The 18,433-nt window shown below is 41.7% G+C and overlaps 1 protein-coding gene across 1 annotated transcript in view; it reads left to right on the forward strand.

The window, feature by feature from the left end:
- Positions 1 to 18,433, forward strand: part of LOC121452096 (coiled-coil domain-containing protein 170-like) — a 41,865-nt gene that overhangs the window by 14,809 nt on the left and 8,623 nt on the right. Inside the window, exons 3-6 of the mRNA XM_041657915.1 lie at positions 4,612 to 4,868; positions 5,144 to 5,276; positions 15,409 to 15,711; positions 17,802 to 17,999. Coding sequence (XP_041513849.1) covers positions 4,612 to 4,868; positions 5,144 to 5,276; positions 15,409 to 15,711; positions 17,802 to 17,999 — 891 coding nt within the window. The remainder of the gene's footprint in view (positions 1 to 4,611; positions 4,869 to 5,143; positions 5,277 to 15,408; positions 15,712 to 17,801; positions 18,000 to 18,433) is intronic.

The raw sequence follows: 18,433 nt of genomic DNA on the forward strand, positions 1-18,433 counted from the left end.
CCTAGAAAATGCTCCCCACTTGCCTACAGGCAATCTAATGGAGGCATTTTTCTCAGTTGAGGTTTCTCTTCCTAGACAACCCGTAGTTTGTGTCAAGTTGACCAAACAACTACCGTTATTTTTCACATTACCATTATAATTAATAACACAGTAAATGGGACGTCAGGATGGTAGAACAAGTCAGGCTTAATAAAATATAACCTATCTGTCACACGTGATAAGGTGCTAGGAGGAAGGGCTCCTGAGCAATCAGATTTTCTAAAGCATAGCGTTGGGTCTCTATTCGCTCTTGATCCAGAGTAAAGCAAAGACAGGTTTGAGATGAGGAGAGAGAGAGCAGAGCGACAAGGAGAGGGGAGAAAGGAATGCTTGCATGCAGGAACACTAGGAAAGATCTGCCTTCAGCATCCAGGACTACTACTCTCCACCCAACAGGCTGTGATACCTACTGCAGTAACAGGGAGGTAGCAAGAATCATTCTTCTCTACAGTACGACTTAGTAAAAACGCTTGAAAGGTTTGGGGTCCTGTTAGATCCGACTTGGATGCTATCATTAGTAGTAGGTTGGAGTGTGTGCATATGCCCACTGGCATATATAAGGCAAACACTCTATTTTAACTGAACTATGAGGTGTGAATATAGAAAAGTCTGTGCTTGTTGTTTAAGGTAGACTCTCACCAGGTAACTCAAGATGGCCTTGAACTTTTGCAATCCTCCTGCTTCAGTTCCCGAGAGCTGGAGTGTGTCAGCCTTCCCCTTCCACCATGCGAGTCCAAGGAATGCTGCTCAGCTTGTTGAGCTGGGCAGCAAAAACCTTTATCGGCTGAGCCATCTTTCTGACCCTTCAGAAACTTTTAAACCAAACTGCCAAGAAAGGTTTCCGGTACCTTAAAGAAAATACGTAAATTAAGTTCAAGAATTTCAAAGATTCTCTTTGGCTGGTTGTTTTGAGATGGTGTCTCACTGTGTGGTCCTGGCTAGTCTTGAACTCATGGGTTCAACTGATTCTCTTCTTTAGGTTTCCACGTAGCTCAGCCTGCAGCCATGTGCCACGGTGCCTGGCTCACTACACTGTCATGCCTGGCTTTCAAAGTATTACTTTTTTTGAAGTTATCCTCTGTATACATATAAACATCTAAAGGGTCCTTTAGGGTCATTTTGACATGATTTTAGATACCATATGCATTAAAAAGTATTCCATCCAGGTGAGGTGAGGTGTACCTGTAAGTTCAGTGCTCAGGGGGTTTCAGTAGGAAGATTATATCAGAGGCTAGCCTGGGCTACTCAGGGCTATGGATGAAACTCAGTGCTAAGGCACATGCCCAGCAATGTGCAAGCCTGAGTTTGATCTCCAACTATACCCCCCCCCCCCCCAAAAGTATTTCAGAACTCCTATTGGCATTTTCTAATTTAATAAAAATTTCAAGCCAGAGCCAGAGAAATGGTTTACTGGGTAAAGGTGCCCGTTGCCAAGACTGACAACTTGAGTTGAACCCCAGGACACGCATGGTGGAAAGAGAGAACCAATGCCTGCAGGTTGTCCTCTGACCTCTGGGTATGTTCCGCGACGTGTACCTCCCAACCCCAACCCACTCCCACAAAAATAAATATAATTTAAAAGAGAAAAAAGAACAAGCCAGTCCTGGTTGAACACTCCTGGAGAGCCAGTACTCAGGAGGCTGAGAAAATAAGATGCCGAGTTTAAGATAAGATCAGCCTGGATTGCCTAATGAGACCTTGTCTTCAAGTAAAAATTTAGTGACATTTATTATTACATGGTATCCTCCTGTTAATGTTAGAAAAGGAAGCTTGGTGATCCCGACAAGATACCTGAGTCTCAGCATGAGTCATCTTTGCCTTCCTCAGCAACCTACCATTTAGCCCCACAGGGCCCCAATTGTCTTCACGGCATGCATTTCAATTTTTTGTTATAATTAACCCAATCTCTTTGTATAACATACAAAAATAATTGCCATGTGTTTCTGTCCTATAATGAAGAAACAGGTGCAAGAGATCTATATTTGGGTGAGGCCAGATATAGAAGGCATAAATATAAGCCTATTCCGTTGGTGGTTGTTTAGGGAATACAGTATTGAGATAAAACTCTTGCATAGGTGGGCTGCAATGGTAATGAGTTAAGAAGCCACTATTAACACATAAAGTCGGATATTGTAAGTTGGATGTAAATGCAATGTGTTTCAAAGATCTATCTTTATTTTATGTGTATGAGTGTTTGCCTGCATGGTTAAAAGAGGATGTCAGGCCCTTGGAACTGGGGTCACAGACAGCTGCGAGCCGTGGCGTGGTATTGTGACCCTGACTAGGAGTGGTGAGGGAGGACAGACACACAGTCATACACACAGAACAGCTGTGGTTGGGTGCCTGTGCATGCTCTAATGGAGACGAACCTAACACAACAATCTGAAACCTCAGTGTGTTTATTAGATATGGCACTGGGGGAGGACTTAACTGGTCCCCATAGGAGCTTTTTGTAGTGGAGCAGCCTCTCAGGCGGTAAATATCCAGACGGACAAAGCTGCAGTTGCTAGTTTTTGAACACAATGATCAGGTCTTCATAAACACTCTTACTTGGAGGGCAGAGGAAGGCTTTGCTTTCTGAACCTGCGGTGGGCCTGATTCCTTGGTGCTTGGCATGGCAGGTTCATGTCGAGCAGGGCACACTCACTCAGAACTTCTGTAGCTTAGGATGTCAGTCAAGCAACTACTGAAACACAAAGAGAAACTATGAAACACACATTACCAGCTCCTGCAAATACAGCAGGAAGCAGACCCAGAGGTGTCAGGGTCCCTGGGAGCCCTGAGGTGTAGAGCTGTAAATAGAAAACAAAAGACAGAGACACCTTTCTCACACGCAGTGGGCTGGAGCGCTGACCGGGTATGGCTGGTGGATCTCAGTGGTCACAGGAGTGTGAGACAGAGGCTATTTCTTAGAGCCATGGCCCTTCCTGTCCTGGGAGAGAGGAGAGATGTGTCAGTCATCAGTCTGGGCTGTGACTGTCCTGGGTTGCCTGTGGTTCCGGGCTCTGGTGGGAGGAGCTTCTTAGGTCTTGGAGGACTAGTTAGCAGCCTGTGCCATGCTCTGTCAGGCTGATGCGCCTCAGAGGAAGAGCCCTGAAAACGGGCGGGTGGGTTCATCCCAGCATGTAGACCTTTGACCCATTGAAATCAAGGGCAAAATTGCTGTTTGGAAAACCTGACTAGATACAGCTGGATGATACAAGGCTGATGAGTCAGTGTCATTAAACATTTTCATCTGGAGCCTGAGCACAAGTTTAGATCTGTCACTGTAGCCTTACTTATTGTCTGTTTGCATTATTATTATTATTATTATTATTATTATTATTATTATTGACAATAGTACTTTCAGTATGTAGACAGGGCTGGCCTTGGATGCTTCTGACTTTCCTGCTGGTGGGAGCCACTACACCCTACTGGTTGCTGTTGTTGTTGTTGTTGTTGCTATTATTATTATTATTGACAGACTTTCACTGTGTAGACAGGGCTGGCCTTGGACACTTCCAACCTTCCTGGTGGTGTGAGCCACCACACCCCACTACTCTCCTTTCTCCTTCACAGACCTCTGTTGTTCTTGGACTTGCTTTTCTCCCAGCAAGTCATCTTTCTTTTTTCTTTTCATAACTTTTTTTTTATCTCTTCTGACCTTTCTCTGTCTTTTAAAACTATTTTCAAATTTTATTTTGTTGCTTTATGTGTATAAGTGGTTGTCTGCATGCATACATGTGTGTGCCCCATGCATACCCAGTGCTCACAGAGGTCAGGAGAGGGATCCGTTCCCTAATTGAGGTTAGAGATGGTTGTGAGACAGCTTGTGGGTGCTGGTAATTGAACCTGGGTCCTCTGGACGTGTAATCAGTGCTTTGACTACCGAGCCGTTTCTCTTCTTTATTTGTCTTAAAATATAGCTAGCCATTTTGTATTTATTTATTTACTTACTTACTTATTTTGAGATAGAGTTTCTCTACATAGTCCTGGCTGTCCTGGAACTCACTATGTAGACCAGGCTGGACTTGAACTTACAAAGACCCACCTGCCTCTGCTTTCTGAGTGGTGGGATTAAAGACATGCACCTTTTTAAACTTTGCTTTTCTTCTGGATTCCCCCCCCCCCCCCATATTTTCCCTACTGGCACAAGTAAGATCAGGAACCAACACAGGCCTGTGAGCATGCTTGTGAGCCACACACCAAAAAGCAAGACATCTAAGGCTAAAGCATTGCTCCTTTCTGGAAGTTCCCAAATCCATTATTCCTGTATTTAGTAGTTAAGGGAGTATAAAGACTCACACAGTTTTAATGTTGATAAAATATTTATTATTTGTTTATTATTATAGATTTAATATCATCATATATTATATACAATTATATATTTGTTTTTTTTCAAACATACTGTGTCATTGTATTTTATCTTAAAGGGCTTTTAAACCTTAAGATATACTGTTAAATAGGTTTGAAAGGCTACATTTTATTCTCTAGTAATATGTAACTTAAAGTCACAGTAACTTAGTATCACAAATGTTTAAAAGGAAGACGAGAAGTTATTTTAAGTAATACTTTCTTCCCCCTTCTCATTAGCTGAGAAATCTTCAAAGCAAGCTTTTCGTCAAAGAAACTTCATTGCAAGAAGTGAAGAGGGAGATAGAGAGTTACAAAGAGAGTAATGCCCAGCAGTTGCTACAGATAATGTCCCTGAGAGATGACAACAGGAACCTGCAGGACCTTATCGCTTCTCTAATGAAAATTAAGATTTTGAAAAACACAAATTCTCAGATTCTTGGGAGAAGCAACTGGGACCTAACTGAGCGAGTTATAGACCTAGAGAACCGCCTAAGGTAGGGATTTCCTGGTCTGTTTTCCAATGTATCTTTTGTCATATGTTTTTAATTCACATATAAGCCCGTATTACTGATGAGATTTGGGACTATGCTAGCTAGGTGGGTCTGTCCGTGTCGTGCCCCCCCATGTTGTCCCCGTCCCCTGCCCCCACAACTTGATGTAAGAGAGCAATTTGGGAAAAGGGAACATGTGTTAGACAGAGCAACCCTGTCTCAAATATATATTCATATTGGAAGTTGGTCGAGCTGGTGACTGCCGGTGTCCTACACAGAGAACATCTGGTGGACAGAGAGAAGGTGGGGCAGCATGCAGAGCTGGAGAAAAGGTGGCCCTGCTCCAGCAGATTCTCTTCCTGTATGCATCCGAAAGGACCAGAAGATTCCTTGGATATTTTCCCCGTGAAGGTGAGAATGAGTTGCCTGTTGCCCCAGGAGAAAAGGGTAAGTGTTGGGTAGGGTGACAGCTCTCTTGGGAATGGAAAACCCAAAGAAGCATGGTAGACCAGAGGCCAGTGGCAGAGGGGCTACATGGAGGACTGGAAGGTCTCTGTGATTTTACAGAAAGATTTGGAGGGGAGTGAAGGCGTAAGTCACAAACAATGCCACACCAGTTTGGAATTATGATTAATAAGGTGGTATTTATTTAAAGGGGAAAAACTTACAGATAACCATCCCAGACAACAGCCCTTTGCGCAATCAGGAAGGAGTCTAGTCGCCGGAAACGGAGCAGGAAATGAAGAGAGCGAGAAGGGAAGTAGCTGCTTTTTTAAAGGGAGAGAGACCATGCCCCAATGGGCTGGTATCTCCTCGGCTATAGGCTGGAGGAGCAGAAGGACCTCCCGCAACACCTCCCCCTTTTGTTTAAGTAAGAGAGTTATACACCTACTATGAAATTATATACAATAAGAACAAATATCCTATTCTAACTAGCTTAGGTCTTGTATAATAAATAGCTTGGCCAAGTCATGAGAGAAAAGTAACTACATTTATATAGTCTTCAACCCCATCGAAGATCTGAGAAGGGAAATAATGTTACCTGGGTAATTAGGAAGTTCAGTAAAACAACTTCCAAAACATGCAACAAATCACAGAGACAACTAGCTACCTGGGCAATCACCCAAAGTCATGTTTGCAGCGTTGAAGCAACCAACTTTGGCTAAGGCCTAACATAACTGACATACCATTTTCAAAGGCAAGAAACTTTTCAAAACTATCTTACCCTGTCTTGGCAGGATATGACAGTCCTGTTTTTTCCATTCATAGATATTCTGTATCTCTGTCAGTGGTTGAGGTATGGGCATTTCTTTGCCCAAAGTCCAGTTGTGCCAAAAAGAAAGGCTCTAGGTGGAGTGTCTTTGGTGCTCAACATTCTCTCGGGAATAGAGCAGTGTTGCAAGGAGCAATTGTGTCTCGCTATCACAAACCTCTGAGTTAGATTAAAGGCCATTTTCTACAGCTCTTTGAAGAGGTTGAAGATTATCTATCTGTACTGAGTATAATCTCTATATATCTAAAGAACCTGATTAGTCTAATTATAAATGACAAACTTAGATGACTATTGATCTATATAATTCTCAATATCTATCTAACTTAAAGACTAAGACAATAAACAACTGTGTAACAGAAGAGGATAATGACCTCCAAATATAAACACTGTACAAATATACATTGCAATATGGTAAATATATATCAATACACAAACATTATATAAGTATCTTAATCAGAGGTAGAAATGTACACTGAAATATGGTAAATATATACAATATATATATATCTCAATACAATATATGTCAGTACATAAAAAATGTTTTAAAAAGAGGTAGAAACATGCATGCATATAATAGTCAATATAATTTAACTTTGTATCAATATATAAGAATCGATACCAATATATTTGTCTAAAAACAGTAACTCACAATTATAAATCTATAATCCCATCATCCCTCTTTTTTTTTCCAAATGATCCCTGAGCTTATAAAATTCCTCCCCCAACCTCCCAACCCCTAAATGATGTCCCTAAACCCAGGGGCAAACTTTGCTGGGAGAGGGGACGTCGTCCTCTAGAATTTCTTCCAGCTGTCATGGGGGCGACGTTCTTTCTGGGGGATCCTGTGAAAGTAAAGTGATGGTTAAATTTCAAGATCAATGTCTTTTAAAATTGCAAATTGTCTCTGAGTATTTTGTAGAGGTCTGGCCAGAATGTTGTACAAGATGTGCACAATTTCAGCTAACCAAGTTGGGATTGTCTTGTGCAGCTGGTACCCAAAACAGGTCTTGTAGTAGCGCTATCAGTATCATGACATCATATCAACCAGGTAGAGTTGTTGTTGTGGGGCCCCATCTTCTTCCTGGAAACTTCAAATGTCACTTCAGGAAAAACTCATTGTTCATTGTGAAAAACTTAAACATTAATCATATAGACATATATATATATATATTCAATGAAAGGCATGATAGATATATTCAATGAAAAGTATAATAGATATGAAGAAAAGCAAAGATGTTTTCTAAACTCATACTTCTTTCTGTCCCATATCATGGCTCTTGACACGAGACAGAAACTGCAGAAACTCTGGGTTTTCCTCTTACTAAACAGGCTTGGAATTGGAGAGGGACTGAGCCAGAGTCCAACTTCAAAACCAGCTCTATAAATTTAGAAATATGGTTTAATATATTTTACTTACACAACCTATTTAGTTTTCTTGATATTTCCTATTGGGCAGGTATTTTTCCATCTGTAAGTATCTAAACATCCAGGGTCCCTTGAATTTTTCAAAGATGAGTGTTTATCTGTGGAGATAAGAACAGAACCTTGCCCCCATTCTATATGTTTTTCTTACCACCTGTATGAATATCATCATTGTGGATGAGTTGTCATTTCTCCTTTTTAAGAGATTTCTCCTCTTCATATCGAAACTTTATTAATTCTGATGGTATCCACAATTTTTCTTCTCCTGTGGAAACAAGAGCAAAATCCCTTCCCAACGTAGCACATCTCCTGGCTTCCATTGAGAGGTCAGCACATCTTTGAAATAAATCGGTTGATTTAGTTCAGCAGACTTTTCCATTATCCAATGTCTTTCTGCTGCTGTCGTTCCTTTCTCATTAGCGTTAAGAAAATTCAAGGTTAATAAAGTATTATGTAATCTATTTCTGGGGGTATTTTCGGTCCCTTTCTGCTTGTTCAGCATATCCTTTATAGTACGATTTGATCTTTCTATAACTGCCTGACCTGTAGGATTATTTGGCATACCTGTAATGTGTTTTATATTATAATAATCAAAAAGCATTTCATTTTCGTAGATACATATGCTGGACCATTATCTGTCTTTATTTGTGCAGGTATACCCATGATGGCTGTAACTTCCAATAAATGTGTGATTACTGAATCAGCCTTTTCTGAGCTCAGGGCAGTAGCCCATTGAAAACCTGAATACGTGTCTATGGTGTGGTGAACATATTTTAATTTACCAAATTCCATAAATTGGAACACATCCATCTGCCAGATTTCATTTCTCTTAGTACCCTTTGGGTTACTCCCTGCAGGCAACGGTGTTTGATTATAGAAAGAACAAGTAGGACATCTCTTTATAATGTCCTTAGCTTGTTGCCATGTAGTGGAAAATTCTTTCTTTAGGCCTTTACTATTGACATGATGCTTTTTATGAAATTCTGAGGCCTGCAACATGCTTCCAATTAATAATTGATCAATCTCAATGTTACCTTGTGCTAGAGGACCAGGCAGATCTGTATGGGACCAGATGTGTGTTATGTACATCAGACAAAGCCTATTCCTGATTATGTCTTGTACCTGGATAAACAATGAAGTCAACTCTGTGTCATCTGGTATAAATTCAGCGGTTTCAATATGCAAGATAACTCTTTCTGCATATTGTGAATCTGTAACTATATTAAGAGGTTCTTTAAAATCCCTTAGCACCATAAGAATGGCATATAATTCTGCCTTCTGGACAAAATTATAAGGGCTTTGTTCCACCTTACTCAATTCATCCGACTTGTAACCTGCTTTCCCTGATTTATTTGCATCAGTATAGAACGTATGGGCTCCAGTTATTGGAGCACCACGTACAATTCTAGGAAGAATCCAAGAAGTTCTCTTTATGAGGTTAAATCTACCACTTTTGGGATAGTTGCTATTAATTTCTCCCAAAAAATTAGCACAAGCTCTTTGCCACGGTTAATTATCTTTTCATAACTTTTTTTATTCCTTCTGTAGTAAAAGGCACTATAATTTCTGCTCGGTCTATACCTGCTAGTTGACGAAGTCTCAGCTTATCTTTTATAATTAATTCAGAAACTTTTTCCACGTAAGTTTTTAATATTTTACTTGGTTTATTAGGTATAGATATCCACTCTAAATAATATCTTCCCTCTGCATTAGAATCCCTGTAGGAGAAATTCTGGAAGGCAATATGACTAGGATGCAGCTAAGATTTGGGTTCACCCTATCCATATGTGCCTCCTGTAATTTTTCCTCACTCATTGTCAGTTCCTTTTCTGTTTCAGCTGTCAGGTTTCTTGGACTATTCAAATCTTTATCACCATCTAAGGTTTTGTTTAAATGAACTATTAGATCAGGTGTTATCCCAACAGCTGGTCATAGACTAGAAATGTCTCCTAACAATCTTTGCAAGTCATTAGGAGTCTTTAACCGGTCTCTCCTAATTTGTGCCTTTTGCGTTTTAATTTTCTCTAACCCTATTCTGTAATGTAGGTAATTAATAGAGTTTCCTCTCTGAATCTTTTCAAGGGCAATTTGTAATCCCCACCTAGGCAAGACTTTCTTTACTTCTTCAAACATCCTTTCTAAAGTATCTTTATTTGAATCAGATAACAAGATGTCATCCATGTAATGATAAGTTATGGACTTGGGGAATTGTTTATGAATTATTTCCAATCTCTTACTTACAAAATATTGGCACAATGTAGGACTATTGAGCATACCCTGTGGGAGGACAGTCCATTGATATCTCCTATTAGGCTGAGAATTATTATAAGTAGGCACTGTGAAGGGAAATTTTTCTCTATCCTTTTCTTGTAAGGTATAGTAAAAAAATAATCTTTCAAATCAATAACTATAAGAGGCCATCCTTTTGGTAACAGAGAAGGCAAAGGAATTCCAGATTGTAGTGGGCCCATAGGTTGAATTACCTTGTTGACAGCTCTTAGATCTGTCACCAATGTTTGATCCATTTTGGCTTCTCAGTTAGCCATTTTAAAGGTAGGGCTGTTGGTACCTCTAAAGGTTTGGTATTTGCTGTATGTTCTTGTACAGCCTGAATGGCTGGTGACCTTTTTCCATAATACCTCATCATATCCTTCCAGAATTATGAGTTCCTGGAACTACAGGAATGTTAATCTGGGTATTCCATTGCTGTAGCAGGTAAAGGCCCCATTAATTTATTGCAATATTGGCTATATATGGCCTTAGTCTTCCTATTTGCCCTTAGGGCCCTATGCATTCAACCCATCTTGTGCTTTGTTTTACACGAGATAGGGTTCCAATTCCCAGGAACTGAACATCTACCTCTTGAAGAGGCCAATTCGGATGCCAAGATTCTGGAGTAATGATACTTACATCCGCTCCTGTGTCTAATAAGCCTTCAATAAAAGTGCCATTTATACAGACTCTTAGCTTTGGTCTTTGATCATTAATAGAAGTCTGCCAAAATATACGTTTACTCTGTCCTACTGGGTTTTTTGACTCATCCTCCATGTGTAATTCATCATTTAGACCAGTATTACTTTTTACAGCAGAAATTGGAGCTTTTAATTTTCTTGGTGAGGCACGTTCTCCACTGTGACTGGGAATGACTGGGCCACTGTTGGCTTGGGGGCCTGCGAGAGGCCCCTCAAGGAGTTTCCCGACGGTATCGGGTTGCCTTGTCTGTCTGTTGTTGACCTGCATTCGTTGGACCAATGTCGGCCTTTACCGCATCTCCTACATATACCTGAAGGCCGAGGTCTCCTATTTTTGTCATTCCCAGTAGAGATATTATTCTTAGAAATTCTTTGCCTGCAATCCCTTTGCAAATGTCATAATTTACTACAATTAAATAGAACACCTGGCAGTTTGATGTCTCCTCATTGCTTTGGAAATCGCTTCTCCTACCCAAGATTCATCATTATAGCTAAACTTCTCAACATTCATCGTATGCTGAATCCATTCATCCATAGGTGCTGATCTAGACTTTAAAGGCCCAATTATCTTTTTGAATTCTATGTTTGCATTCTCAAAAGCTAGAGATTCAAGAAGTATTCGTCTAGCTTCTGGGTCTGTTACCCCTATGTCCAGAGCCTTAATTAATCTTTGCAAAAAGTCAATAAAGGGTTCTTTCTGTCCCTGCCTAATTGTGGTATATGATTCAACCCTTTTTGCTGGATCTTGTATCCTATTCCAAGCGTTTAAAGCTGCTTGGTGACATAGACACAGTACTTCATCATCACAAAGAGCTTGGACCTGTGGATCAGCATATTCCCCTGCATCAAGAATTTGATCTTGGGAAACCTCAACACCTTTTGTTCTTCCTTGCTGTTCCATATGTTTGGATTCTTCTCTGAAATAAATTCCAAACATCAAGGAAGGTCCATTATCTAAAACTGCAGACACTAACTGATGGAAATCATGGGGTGTAGCTCTAGCATTAGAAGCCCAAGTCCTTATCATTTCCTTTACATATGCAGTGTGCAAGCCAAAATTAACAATAGTTTGCTTAATTTCTTTTAGTTCATTCATTGCTATTGGCATCCATCTAGCTTCTCTGACTCCCTTTGAGCCTTTAGAACTTGACCCTTTGTCAGAATTAAGTATAGGGTATGCCGCTAAAACCCTGGGTAAGCCAGTTCTAATAGCTGGTGTTGGCATTGTATCCTGTCCTTGTGCCTTCTCACTCTGTTCACCAGCTCCAATAATTTCTTCAATCATTTCAAGTCTTTTTATTATTGTCTATTTTGAGTCCTGAATCTCCTGACCTGCATGAGTTTCTAGTAAAGATTGTATGGTTCTTAGTTGTGCCATATTCTTCCTAAATGATAGAATATGCAAAAGAATACTGAAACCTAGTAACCAGTAAATTAAGTTATCCCCATAGTCATATAAACCTTGCATGATATAACCTATTGTATTGGTAACCAAAACAGTACAATTTGTGTTGGAAATGAAAACTGCCATATTACCTATTATCCAGCAGGTAGCGCTGTTGCCAAGTCGCGACGAAAACGGGGTCCTGTTTCAGTGTCTGCCTAGTATTTGTTAAAAACTGGGAAATGCAAGTTTCTCAACAAAGTAAATGTAATTAAATCAATTCCGTACATGCAATCATAAACCCAGAATCCAGGGGTAGAGAAGAGTAACCTGGAAGCCGTGTATGCCTCCACGTGACAGAGTCGCCCCGAGGGGTTGCGGCTTTCAGCAACCGGCAACAGCGTGCTCTGGTTCGCTCAGCTTAAGAGCTGCGCTTGCAAGGGAGATTTGAAAATGACTCAGAAAAGAGCAAACCACGCAGGCAGAGACTACAAGGGCCTGTGGAGTTTAAATCCACGTGGGGAGGCAGATGATAGGGTGCGTGGGGACTTGAAGTCAATCTGAGGTGTCTAAAGGGAAAATATAAAGAACTGCAGCAAGAAAAGCCACTGTGTGATAATTTATATTAAACTGCTGGCTCCACGCACAAGGCACAGGACGCGGCTGAGGAAGGAAGGGCTCACGCTAAGCCGAACTTGCAGCCGGCAGCCAAGCGGGTGGAAGGAGAGGTCCTAAAACCAAACGTTGGGTGCCAGGTGAAGGCGTAAGTCACAAACAATGCCACACCAGTTTGGAATTATGATTAATAGGGTGGTATTTATTTAAAGGGGAAAAAACTTACAGATAACCGTCCCAGACAACAGCCCTTTGTGCAATCAGGAAGGAGTCTAGTCACCGGAAAGGGAGCAGGAAGTGAAGAGAGCGAGAAGGGAAGTAGCTGCTTTTTTAAAGGGAGAGAGACCACTCCCCAATGGGCTGGTATCTCCTCGGCTCTAGGCTGGAGGAGCGGAAGGACCTCCCGCAACAGGGGAGAAATGGAGCCGAGAGACAACTGGACGTGGGTGGGGGAGACAACGAGGAAGTGAGATGATGAGGAAGTGAGATGCCCGAACTCACCATTTCTTGTTATTGACTGAGTACACTGGGCTTTGTGTCCCTGGATGTAGAGGACTGGGCATAGGAACCACAAGCCATGGTGTCATGTAATCAACTCTGGCCATTGACATCTAGCACACAATTCTAGAGGAAGTGCGCGTGAAAGAGAAGGGGAGGCAGATCATTGTCAAGGAAGCTGGAAAGTTTGCTTTGAGCTCCCTTAGACCACTACAAATTATCACATCATTTGAGTGTAGAACAAGAACCTGTGTGGCCCAATTAATGTGAGGGATCCCATTAGAAAAAAAATCAAGGACTGAAGAGGTGGTCCAGCAGTTAAGACGGCTTGCTGCACCAGTACCAGGACCAGAGAGTCTGGATCCTGACACCTGTACCAAGCCAGGCATTGTCAGGCCTGCCTATAGCCCCAGCACAGCAGGGGCCAGGACCAGGTGGTCACTGTGGTTTTCAGGATGCCAGGTTCAGTAGAGACCCTCCTCAAAGGATTGAAGCAGACAGGGATCGAGGGGGACACCTGATATCTTCCTCTGGCCTTTGTCCTGTCTCTTGAGAGCACACACGCACACACACATGCACAGTTGTATACATGTGTATATACCACATACCCATTCAGCAACTCCTTTCAGAGTATTTCCAATTTTTATTTGTATCTCAAGTAAATGGTTTTAACATTTTTCTTTTTTTTTTTTTGAGTTTTCGTTACGAATCTCTCATTTTTATAGAACAAAACAAAACAAACCACCAAGAATTGGAATCCACAAAGTTCTGGCTTTGCTTCCCTGCTCCTTTCCCCTCCAGGTTCCTAGTGAGATCTAGCAATACAAACTCATCATTACTTCCATTCTTCTTCTTGTTTTCCCTGTCCATCAGTTTCACCTAACAATCACAAAAACCTCACAGCAGCTGAACTTGCTGACTCAGCTTGTGAACTTCTTCCACAGAAGGAGCTTTAGCAGGGCTAGTGGGCCAGCTCAGCTGGTAAAAAGCTCTTGCTGGAAAAGTCTGATTACTGTTGTTCAATCCTCAGATCCCTTGATGGAAAGAGACAGTCAACCCCTGGAAGCTGTCCTTTGACCTCCAGACTTGCACTGTGGCGTGTGTGCTGTTTGCACTCTCTCTCTCTCTCTCTCTCTCTCTCTCTCTCTCTCTCTCACACACACACACACACACACACACACACACACACACTGTCTATATACAACAATAAATGAAAACATAAACCCCAGGGTTATCTATTTTCTTGTCATAATTACAATAGAAATAGGCCAGGAGGAAGAGCTATGACTTCTTTCATTTACATTATGGAGGTTGTTATACTTGATAAACATGATTCTTTTCTTTTCTTTTTTTTTTGTTTTGTGTTTCGAGGCAGGGTTTCTCTGTGGTTTTGGAGCCTGTCCTGGAACTAGCTCTCGAACTCACAGAGTTCCGCCTGCCTCTGCCTCCCGAGTGCTGGGATTAAAGGCGTGCGCCACCACCGCCCGGCTAACATGATTCTTTTTCTTTTGCAGTATTAAGGGATTGATTTTAGGACCTCTACAAGGCTAAGCAAGCACTCTTCCACTGAGCCATAGTTTCATTCCTACTTGAATATAATTCTTTGTGAAAACATCTGTTTCTTTGACAGCTCTTTACTTACGGCTTTATTATTCATTGGTGACCGTTGCCTGGATCAGTTATTTCATTAGGAGTTACAAAATGATTCTTTTCAGCTGGGCATGGTGGCACACAGCTGCAATCCCGGCACTAGGGAGTCTGAGCTATGGGATCTCTAGTTTGAAGCTAGCTTGCACTACATCAGACCTCCCAAGAACTCAAAAGGAGCCAGTGCGGTGGCTCAGAAGGCAAAAGCACATTTCAGGGCAGTCTGAAGACTTCGTTTTGATTCCTAGGACCATGCGATAGAAGGAGAGAAGCGACTCCTGCCAGTTGTCCTCTGATCTCCATATGAGACCATGGCATATGCCACCTCTCTCACAATGATAATCAAAAATAATAAAATAAAGTGATCACTTTTAAGTTCCTTCTGCACCTTGAGCGTGAATGTTCTGTAGAGTTTGCCCCGTCAACAAAGGCTTCGGGTCACTGTTTCAGTTCCCACTTTTTGCTGTCATCTTTCCTTCCTTTAAATCTATGCCTTGTTTCTTAAATGATACTGTTTTTCTTTTTTTTTTTTTGATTTTTTTTTCAAGACAGGGCTTCTTTTTGTAGCACTGGCTATTCTAGAACTCGCTCTATAGACCCTGCTGCCCAACAACACATGACTAATTAAGGCTCTTTTCTCCTAAGGTTTTGTGTTATAGTTCACAAGAAGGGACAAATATATCTGTATTAAGTTTCAGATGGGATGTTTAATCTGTGTGTTGGTACATTTAGGACAATGGCGAAGCTTCTGACTTTGAGAGAGACATTGTTTACTCTGAAGGACCATCTGATGGGCAAAACATTGTGGGTAAATATCAACAAGATTTGCTCCACAAAGAAAAATTAGCCTCTGAGTTCGACAGACCTCCATTCTCCTGCAGCTGGGAAGCCACGCCCGAGCAAGCCCATCACCAGGATTTCCTTGGCCAGTTGGCTACTCTACTGAGTGACAGCATTGGCCCCATACTAGCCACAGAGGAAGCGGTGAAAGAGAGGATCCAGGAAATGGGTGCAAATGAGCAGCTGTGGAAATCTGTAAGTGTGCTATCGAAAAGTTGCTCTTTCCCATGTAATTAGTGCATGTTTTTGTGTATGCATGTGTACCTATGCATGTGGTTATGCATGCACACGTGTGTCAGAGCATGTGCAGGCCAGAGGTTGAGCTTGGATGTGTTCACCAGAGCTCACTGACTTGGCGACTTTGGCCAGTGGATTCTAGAGAATCAGCCTGTCTGTCTCTAGCGCTTGGATTACAGATGTGCACCAAGCCTTTTATGAGTGGTAAGTCTTCAAACTTGGGTCCTCATGTTGGCACCGCAAACCATCTGAGCCATCTCCCCCTTTACCCAATTTTATTAGTGTAATATGTAGATTTTGATATTAGCCAATTAGTAAGATCTTTCGTTTCATTGCAGTTTTTAAAGATTTGTTTTTATTATCTTATTTATGTATATGTGTGTATGTATGTGAATGTATGCTACTTATATGCGTCCCCAGGGAGGCCTGAAGAGGACCTCAGATCCCCTTGAACTAGACTTGTGAGTAGCTGTCAGCTCCCTGACTGTGAGGGACCTCTGCAGCCACCAGCCAGAAGATAAGGATTCTCAGGAAGCCAGAAGGAGTTCAGTTCAACATGGCTCCGTAGCCGGTGTTGATTGAGAGTCTGGCCCAAGCAGTTTCTTTTAAGCATATTTAAACACAGCACAGTTTGGTGAAAAACTTTCCTCAATCTTTTTGGTGAAAACCTAACTCAATCCCTTGTGCACAGTAAACCTTATGCTATGACTACATCAAAACTTGCTGTAAAGTACATATGATATCTTTCATAAAGATGGGCTCTATTGATTGAAAAACTCATGATAAGTATCTGGGGGTGTATCCAATATGGTTATCTTGGCCACACAAATAACGCAAAAGGTCATAAGGTTATTAATCACATCGGCTCCCAGACTTCAGGGCAGAAAGCGGGTCCCGCATCCCTCTCTTTGAAGAGATAACCCTGCATGTTTAACATTCCTGGTTCCTCTAGTCCTTCTCTGTGAGCACGAGGACCTCTGTGCCTCCCACACCTGACCTGGGTGTTGGATGCTGAGCCATCTCTCCAGCTCTTCATTGTAAGTTTGATTGCATTTTTATTACTAAGCAGAAGAAGAGAACAGGCTGTCCTCAACTGTATTGGACACACGATAACTTGGCTAGAGCACAGAGTCCTGCTGTGACCCCAAGTTCCACCCTCTGCCAGCGGCGTGTTCTTGGGCAGCTTACTTATCGTCCAAGCACTTTAGCTCCGTTTGTAATTGGAGCGAAGAGCTGTCATTCCCACTTTCAGTGTGGTTGCAAAGATTCAGTGGGTTAACGGATGAAAAGTGATTAGTGGAGTTCAGCACGGGATCCATACATATTCGCTTAATAGTACTGTATTAGCCAGGCATGACAGCCCACGCCTATAATCCCAGGTTGTAAGAAGCTGAGGGTATCATTGTGAATTCCAGGGCAGCCTGGGCTACATAGCAAGACCCTGTCCCAAAGAACAGCAGCAAAAATCAGTATGCAACTTTATTTCCCACTATGAATATATTTTATCTTTGTGTACCAAGGTTTTCTATTTATTTCTTAAAACAATGGATATATCCATTATCTATAGATCTATAGTATGATCCATAACTATAATACTAGGATTTGGGAAGCTAAAGCAGGAGAAATGTTGTGAGTTCAAGATTTTTCTGGCCAATAGACTAAAAATCTGTCTCAAAAATCCAAACAACCAGTGCTGTAGAGATGACTGTGCTTCACATTCAGTGAATAAGAGCACTTGCTACTCTTGCAGAGGACCTGGGTTCAATTCCCAGCACCCACACGGTGGCTCACAACCGTTTGTAATTCCAGTTCCAAGAAAAGACCTGATACCTTTTCTGGTCTCCTTGGATACTGAGCATGTGTGACGCACAAACATACATGGAGGCCAAACACACATTCACACAATAAAAGAGTATGTGTCAAACCTACTCATCTGTCTAGTCACTCGGGGCCACCTCAGCGTCTATAGAAGGAGAACTTGCATATACTTGGAATGGTGTGGGACGCCTGGACACATGGGAATGTTTATTTAATGTCATGTCTTGCAGAAAACTGAAGCCCTGCAGCAGAAAACTCAGATGCTCACTGAGAGATTGGAGCAGCTGTACCACCTTTATGGAGAAGCTGCTGCAAGGTTGCCCCAAACTGTGGGAAGTTACACTGGACAGAAAAGACCCCTGCAACACCTGGAAGGACAGGCTGCTGTCAACTACTCCCTGAGGAGTTTCGACACATGCAGGAAGAAGGTAAGAGTCTCCCGAGGGTGACGAGGCTCTCTGGGAAGGGTCACATTTTATTCTACTTTATCAATAGCTTAAACATGACTAAAGCTGCTGAGGCTATTCATGTCTTTCTATGTTGTGTGTATGTATGTGTTAGCATCTTACTGTGTAGCCCTGGCTGTACTCAAACTCGTAGCATCCCCATCTCAGCCCCCCAAGTGCTGGGACCACAGTGTGCACATCTGGCTTATACTTTTCTTGGGAATGAGAAAGAGGGGAATTTGCCTCAAATCCTTATTGCTTTTGATTTTCTAAAAAAGTCCCTTATCTTTTCTTATCTCTCATATGTATTGTGTATATATTTGATAAGTATTATGATGGTGCTTGCTAATATGAATCTTATTTTTAATATTATTTTTGGACAAGGTTTAGTTTGACAATATAATATAGCCCAGGCT

The sequence above is a fragment of the Microtus oregoni genome, unplaced genomic scaffold (assembly GCF_018167655.1).
Source record: "Microtus oregoni isolate MIOR12 unplaced genomic scaffold, Mior012 000009F_ref0000495, whole genome shotgun sequence".
Taxonomy (NCBI): domain Eukaryota; kingdom Metazoa; phylum Chordata; class Mammalia; order Rodentia; family Cricetidae; genus Microtus; species Microtus oregoni.